Source organism: Armigeres subalbatus, chromosome 3 (assembly GCF_024139115.2).
Source record: "Armigeres subalbatus isolate Guangzhou_Male chromosome 3, GZ_Asu_2, whole genome shotgun sequence".
NCBI lineage: Eukaryota > Metazoa > Arthropoda > Insecta > Diptera > Culicidae > Armigeres > Armigeres subalbatus.
In genome coordinates, this window is record NC_085141.1 from 376,114,997 (window position 1) to 376,122,742 (window position 7,746).

Sequence of the window (7,746 nt, forward strand, 5' to 3'; positions counted from 1 at the left end):
ATCCATAGCGGAGAAGTGATTGTGCAATCAATAGGGGAAGGCGGAGAGACTCGATCCCCGGGGAGACTTGATCACCCCCTGTTTTATCGAGAACTAAAGTAGTTTTGTTCTAGCGTATTTTTAAATATAGATCCTCTAGACAAATAACCTTTATGTGATGAGTTGTTTTCTGGATTGACAAACCTTATTCATTCTGCAGGCCGGTTTGTGTGTTTTGACTTTCCCAAAGATTTGTTTATTGGCCACGCAAAATTTGAACAACTTTTCATAACAATGACGAAATGCTTTCGTTTTTTCACAGAACAAAGCCATGAATATGCTTAATGATCTGGACTGATGACAATGTCAACATTCCATCAAAGTTTTAGAATATTTGGATTTGAAGTTATTGCCTCAATATGAGGACACTTGATCCCTCATTAGTTTATTTATTTTATTTCGTCAAACTTAGTTTACGTTGTTATACACATATACATATACTTGTTTGTTTGTATGATTAAATAATAGTTTTTTTTAGTAAAATGATGTATAATTTTGATTTTGAATTTATATTGCTGAATTTGTAATGTTTGTTCTTTGAAAATATTGTCTAATGTTATGCCGAAACATTGTTAAGTCAATAGTTTCGCAGTGTTGATTGTAAACAGCCATCATTCGGTTGAGAGGCCCGAATTCGACGTAATTTGTTCGGCAGTGGTTGGTTAAAAATAATGTTTTATGTCGAAGTAGCCGAGAGGGTATGTAAAAATTAATTTCTATAATTCTTAGAGAGTCTGTGTGGAAATCGCGTATGTTTATTTATTCTTGATTGTGATACATCGGAAATCAGAGAATGGGACCAAGTCAACCCAGTCTCCCCTAGTTGGAATTTTCTAGGACTTCTGAATGTGCACAAAACCGTCCTCCGGGGGATCAGGAATATCAGTGAAAATGGTCAATTCCAAAAGTTCATCCCACAGCTTTGCTAATTTTCGCGTGGTGACGTTCCTTGTTGAATTCCTCCGAAGCTTCTCCAGAAGCTCCTCTGGAAGTTATTCAAGAACTTCCTCCGGAAGTTTGTTTAGAAGTTCCTTCGGTAATCCCTTCGGAAGTTCATCAAGTAATCCCTCAGAAAGTTCCTAAAGGCATTCCTCTAGAAGTTCTTCTGAGAACTCTGAGAGTTCTTCCGCAAATCTCTCCAGAAGTTCATCAAGTAATTCCTTGGGGAGCTGCTCTGGGAGCTCCACTGAACTTCTTCCGGAAGTTCCTCCAGAAATTCTCAACGAAGTGTTCGGAAGTTCCTCCGTGAATTCTTTTTCGAATTGGCCACATTCACGGATCTTCCGGAGTACCATTACCGTACAGTACCGAAAACTTTTATTATTGATTGCAAACACAATTCGCCAGGATAGGTGGTTACGAAAAAATTGCGATGCTCTAAGATATTATTTTGGAATTGAGCACTTTTACGAATGAACTGGATCTTCCGGAGGACCGTTTCTTAAGAACTTGGAGGTCACAGAAGACTTTCCCTATTAATTTTCCAGAATGAAGAGTTACCAAAAAAAATTACTGTGCTGAAGTTTTGGAATTGTCCACTTTTACGGATGTTTTAGATTTTCTGAAGGATTGTTTCTACGACATTTGTAGACCACAGAAGACTTTCAATATTGTTTGCAACCACAATTCACCAGAATGGATGGTTACGAAAAAATTGCTATGTTCTGGGTTGAACCTTTGGAATGGCCACTTCACGGATGTTCCGGATCTATGGCATTTTAGAGGTCACAGAAGATTTTCATTATTGATTGCATCCAAAATTTGCCAGAATATATTATTATGATAAAAATACAAAGCTCTGGGACGAACTTTTGGAATTGTCCATGTTTAGGGATGTTCCAGATCTACCGAAGGACCGTTTCTGAGACATTTAGGGGTCACTGAAGACTTTCACTATTTATTGCACGTACAATTTGTCAGAATGGAAGCTAACGAAAAAATCACGAAGCTCTGGGATAAACTTTTGGAATTGGCCATTTTACGGATGTTCCAGATCTTCCGAAGAACCATTTCTGGGGCATTTGAAGGTCACAGAAGACATTCAGTATTGATTGCACCCACAATTTGCCAGAATGAATGGTTTTAAAAAAAATCCCGAAACTCTAGGGTGAACTTTTGGAATTGGCCATTTTACGGATGTTCCGGATCTTCCGGAAGACCGTTTCTGGGACATTTGTAGGTCACAGAAGGCTTTAAATATTGATTGCGCCCACAATTTGCTAGAATGAATGATTATCAAAAAATCGCGAAGCTCTGGGATGAACTTTTAGAGTTGGCCACTTTTACGGATGTTCCGGATCTTCCGGAGGACCGTTTCTTGGACATTTTGGAGTCATAGAAGACATTAACTGTTTATTGCACCCACAATTTGCCAGAATGAATGGTTATCAAAAAATCGCGAAGCTCTGGGATGAACTTTTAGAATTGACCTTTTTACGGATGTTCCAGATCTTCCGGAGGAACGTTTCTGGGACATTTGGAGGTCACAGAAGACTTTACCTATTGATTGCACCCACAATTCGCCAGGATGAATGGTTTTAAAAAAATCGCGAAGCTCTAGGATAAACTTTTGGAATTGGCCGTTTTACGGATGTTCCGGATCTTCCGGAGGACCGTTTCTGGGACATTTGTAGGTCACAGAAGGCTTTAACTATTGATTGCCCCCACAATTTGCCAGAATGAATGGTTATCAAAAAATCGCGAAGCTCTGGGATGAACTTTTAGAATTGGCCAATTTTACGGAAGTTCCGGATCTTCCAGGGGGCTTTCCGATGACCGCTCGAGGGATACATTTGCCCAGAAATGGCATATACAATATAGCAAATACAGTTGGGATCATCAGAGCACATATTTGCAAGCAATTTTATGTTTCATTACACGAAACTCGATAATTTGGTGCCAAATTGAGAAGCTCAAACAGTACCTCTTTAGCACAGGTTCCCCGGGGACTAGAGTGGTCAATTTGGATGAATCGCACCGTGGGCTTGTTATTGGAACCTACAGCTTTCGTTTGGTGCCTAAAGATCGAAAATCGGTTGAAATTTGAGTTTTTGTGATCGAGATGAAATCTTGAGTCCAAATGGACCCCAATGCACAATGTGTCACTTTTTTTGTGACGCCTCTCCTAGATGTCGCTGGAAGCTGATTTTCTCAGGGAATCCTTATTTCCAAAAGTTAGGAAAAGTCAGAATTTTTCAGATTTTTATCTCGTTGCGTTACAAAGTTACAGCGGTGTTTTGGGTGTGCTTGGGTCGAAATGGACCCCAATGCACTAGGAAGGTTAACGTATGGATTGTGAGAAAAATCCAACTTTGTTAGCGGCTATAACTCGGCTTTGCACTGAATTGATAATACAAGTACCACAGGTGTGTCCAAAAGATATATTAGTTACTAGATAAAGATTGCCGCTTCGGTTCCCTTTGTTCTGCTGTCCGAAACATGTGTGGTACATACCTGTCAAATCGTATGGATTTTCCTTCTTTGACATTTAGCTCCCCTATCCTCGCCAGCAAAAGATGTTCCGGACAGCGACGACAGCGACAATCTTTATCTAGTAACTAAAACATCTTTTGTGTGTCTGTTTTGTGTGTGTTTTGTGTTTTGTGTTTTGTGTGTGGGGGACACACTTGTGATATTCGTACCATGGTACAAAAATCTTGAAATGAGTGCCATACCAATTATTGTCTTCATTAAAGATAGCCTTGAAATTATTTTCTTGTCGCCTTGTACCATGGTACGTATACCACAAGTGTGTCCCCCATATAAGGACACACAAAAGATGTTTTAGTTACTAGATAAAGATTGTCGCTGTCGTCGCTGTCCGGAACATCTTTTGCTGGCGAGGATAGGGGAGCTAAATGTCAAAGAAGGAAAATCCATACGATTTGACAGGTATGTACCACACATGTTTCGGACAGCAGAACAAAGGGAACCGAAGCGGCAATCTTTATCTAGTAACTAATATATCTTTTGGACACACCTGTGGTACTTGTATTATCAATTCAGTGCAAAGCCGAGTTATAGCCGCTAACAAAGTTGGATTTTTCTCACAATCCATACGTTAACCTTCCTAGTGCATTGGGGTCCATTTCGACCCAAGCACACCCAAAACACCGCTGTAACTTTGTAACGCAACGAGATAAAAATCTGAAAAATTCTGACTTTTCCTAACTTTTGGAAATAAGGATTCCCTGAGGGGGCATTAGTATTAAACGTCAGCAAACCTTATTGTGTTTATGTGCGGTTCCGTGTATAAAAGGAATTAAAAACATGCCTCAACTGCGTACTTTTCTCTAACCGTGTACACCCACACGCTTAAAATCAATAACACAGAGATGTGTTTGCATCACACAAAACGGACCTAATGTGGAACATCCCCTAGATGAGCGATAGTTACACAGCCACAAAAATAGCTCGTGTGGTTTTATTGAAGCTTGGATTTCAATATTTTCAACAGTATTTGGTTCCTCATGAAACAAGGAATCTGTACAAACGTTTACATGTTGAAAAGGACCGTTATCACGACCGTACGAGGCATTTTTGTGCCTGTGTAACTGTCGCTCATCTAGGGGATGTTCCACATTAGGTCCGTTTTGTGTGATGCAAACACATCTCTGTGTTATTGATTTTAAGCGTGCATGTCAGAAGAGAGCCACTTTTTGTGAAAATGAGCATTAGCGTGCACGCACTCTTTTTCTGCATCGATATCGAATTCATTCATTCCATTCATTCATGCTTTGGCCACTGGTGCGTAAACGTGCGCGTGTTTACTTTCTTTCGCAGTGAGTGTTATCATGATCTATCATTAGCAAGACAAGCAATGCCAACGAAGTGAAATTTTGTCTAATATTTTATCTAAAATGGGATTATCTTGACGATATTGCACATTATTCCAACGTTCACCTTTTGAGGAACCAGGAGGTATCGAACAACGGTCAAGGTAAGTGCTGTGAAGTATAATTTGGACAGCAATTATCATTCAATTTACGTAAGTGATGGTCAGTTCCGTCTGCGAGTAGAAGAAGCAAATGTTTGATGAAAAAAAATATATTCCACGCGTGCGGTCAGGTAAAAGCGAGGTCAGAAGATTGTCGACATTGGCGGAACAAGTTTTCGTGGTATGCATAATTATATGTAATGTTAGTCATGGAACAATATTGAAAGACTAGATATTTGAAAATCATTAGCATATTTCTCCTAACCACGCGTCAGTTTTATGTAGGTCGGCAAAATGTGTTAGTTACTATGAAAAATCAGTCACTCCTCCAGATGAGGAATTTGGTGGGAACCGGTCACGCGGATGATGCAACATACCAAGGTCAAAGTATCCAGACAAGTTACCGCCAAACCAGTGTCGTCGTCGTTACGCTTCTGTGATGTTCGTGATATGGTCGATATGGTGCTTTTGTTTGATATCAGTCATTGGCCCCAACAGGTTATAATCATTTACGGGAGAGTGAGGCATAGCGGAACTGTTTCTTTTGCTGCGATTTTGCAAATGAAAGCTAACATTGCAGATGTGTCGTTGGCACTTGAAAGTGCTGCTTGTGCGATTAGTGATTACCCAATGACGCAATAGACACAAAATTTAATGTATTTAACAATGCTGACATAGTTTAAATTCTTGTTTTAGAATCTAAATAGCGTTATTTCTTAATAAAATGTTTCTTTTTTCTTTCAGATTTCTTTTGCTATCCTGAGCGTAACTTCGTATAAAACAGGCATCAGAAATGTGGCCTACAAAGCGCCTACTGAAGTATGGCCTGGTAGGAGGTTCTCTAGTGGGAACCGCGCTCAGTTTGCATGCGAACGACTACGATATCAACTCGATCGGCATCGTTCGGCTGGGTCGAGCGGGCATGACCGTGTTCGACATCGCAGCGACCTACAAAACAAATCTTTACAAACAGGAATGGCCGGACAAAAAGGATCCAGCCTATCTCAAGCTGAAAAGCGAAACGCACAAGATTGCGGCAGAAAAGCTTCTTGACCTATGCCGTACAAATAGGGGCGTCTACATCAAAGTCGGACAACACATTGGTGCTTTGGAGTACCTTCTACCGTACGAATATGTTACCACGATGAAGATTCTACACAGCAACGCGCCGCAAAATCCTATCGAAGACCTATACAAAGTGATTCGACAGGATCTGAAAGTAAATCCGGAAGATATATTCTCCTCGTTTGATTCGGAACCTTTGGGTACAGCATCGCTAGCACAGGTCCATCGAGCAACTTTGAAAGACGGCACAGAAGTGGCCGTTAAAGTGCAACATCCTTATGTACGGGGGAACTCTATCGTAGACATCAAGACCATGGAAGTGCTAGTCAAATTAGTAACGTGGACCTTCCCAGATTTCAAGTTCCAGTGGCTGGTGGATGAAACCAAGAGAAATCTTCCAGTTGAAATGGATTTCGAGCATGAGGGTCACAACGCTGAGAAAGTAGCTGAAATGTTTAAAGACTACAAATGGCTCAAGGTTCCGAAAATCTACTGGGAGTATACCACTTCCCGAGTTTTAATGATGGAGTTCTTGAAGGGCGGTCAAGTCAACGACGTCGAATACATCGACAAAGAGAAACTGGACCGGTATGACATCGCCAATAAGATCGGGCAACTGTACGCTAATATGATCTTCCTAAAAGGGTTTGTGCACAGTGATCCCCATCCGGGTAACATACTGGTCAGGAAGTCAGACAAAGGCGGCACCGAAGTTGTGTTGCTGGATCACGGACTTTACGCTAACCTCACTGAAAAGTTCCGCTACGAGTATTCAAAACTGTGGCTTAGTATATTGAAAGTTGACCAGATGGGGATGAAAAGACACGCACAAGCCCTTGGCGTCGAAGGAAGCATGTGGGGTTTGTTCGCCTGTATGGTTACCGGCAGACCGTGGAATTCGGTAATACACGGTATCGATCGGGTGAAACAGGATGATGCTGAGGTAAATACAAATTAACTCTGCTTGAAACTATTCTAAATTAACCCAAGGATGAAATGTCACACCTTCAGCCTTGTCTAAGATAAGTTTTCAATTTATTCTGCAACTCTAAGCAATTTCCCTTCCATGACCTTTCAGAAAGAACTCATCCAAAAGGAAGGCAAACTGGTCATCCCACATATCTCTGACGTGTTGGAAAAGGTCGACCGCCAGATGCTACTGGTGCTGAAAACGAACGACCTCATTCGCGGGATCGAAACCACCCTAAAGACCCAGAACCGGATGACGGCCTTCTGGGTGATGAGCAAGTGCTGCATCAAGAGCGTCGGTAGTCGGGAATACCAGGACGCGCCGGATCCTTGGAAAAAGCTGTCGACATGCCTGCGTGAAAATTGGGCAATCTTGAAGCTCAATATGTACTACCTCTACCGGGGATTGGTAACGTTACACTTCATGTCAGCGCTTAAAATGATTTTCTAGTTAGACTTAGGTAGGCAAGTAAAGAAAATATGACAAGTAGTATTTAAAAATCGGGCATTCAAGGTGTGGGGTATAGGTTTAACAATGTTTGCGATATTTTACTGCCTCTGATTATGTTGGTTTTGAAGTAATCATATTGTTACCAGGCACATCTATTTTCGATTGAATGAGATATATTTTAGTTTTATAATTTTTGTTGAAGATTTTTAGATTACCAGTTCTAAGATTATGTATGTTTAAAGTCTTTGTTGAAAAATATTTTTTGAATGATATTGAAGCAAAAAAA

The 7,746-nt window shown here is 40.7% G+C and overlaps 1 protein-coding gene across 2 annotated transcripts; it reads left to right on the top strand.

The window, feature by feature from the left end:
* The first annotated feature begins 4,771 nt into the window (after positions 1–4,771).
* On the top strand, positions 4,772–7,746 carry LOC134223693 (aarF domain-containing kinase 1). 2 transcript variants are annotated; one of them, XM_062702882.1, is made up of 3 exons: positions 4,772–4,978; positions 5,720–6,983; positions 7,119–7,746. In XM_062702882.1, the coding sequence occupies exons 2-3, from the start codon at positions 5,769–5,771 to the stop codon at positions 7,458–7,460; spliced, it is 1,557 nt and encodes a 518-aa protein (XP_062558866.1). In that variant the 5' UTR covers positions 4,772–4,978; positions 5,720–5,768; the 3' UTR covers positions 7,461–7,746. The 2 variants fall into 2 exon arrangements, with proteins under 2 accessions (XP_062558866.1, XP_062558867.1); XM_062702883.1 differs by lacking the exon at positions 4,772–4,978 and adding an exon at positions 5,078–5,156.

Bases quoted from the DNA above. Each gene is read 5' to 3' on its own strand.
- LOC134223693 (XM_062702882.1), top strand. From the start codon at position 5,769: ATGTGGCCTACAAAGCGCCTACTGAAGTATGGCCTGGTAGGAGGTTCT. The intron at 6,984-7,118 runs GTAAATACAAAT...ATGACCTTTCAG, and splicing joins TGAAACAGGATGATGCTGAG to AAAGAACTCATCCAAAAGGA.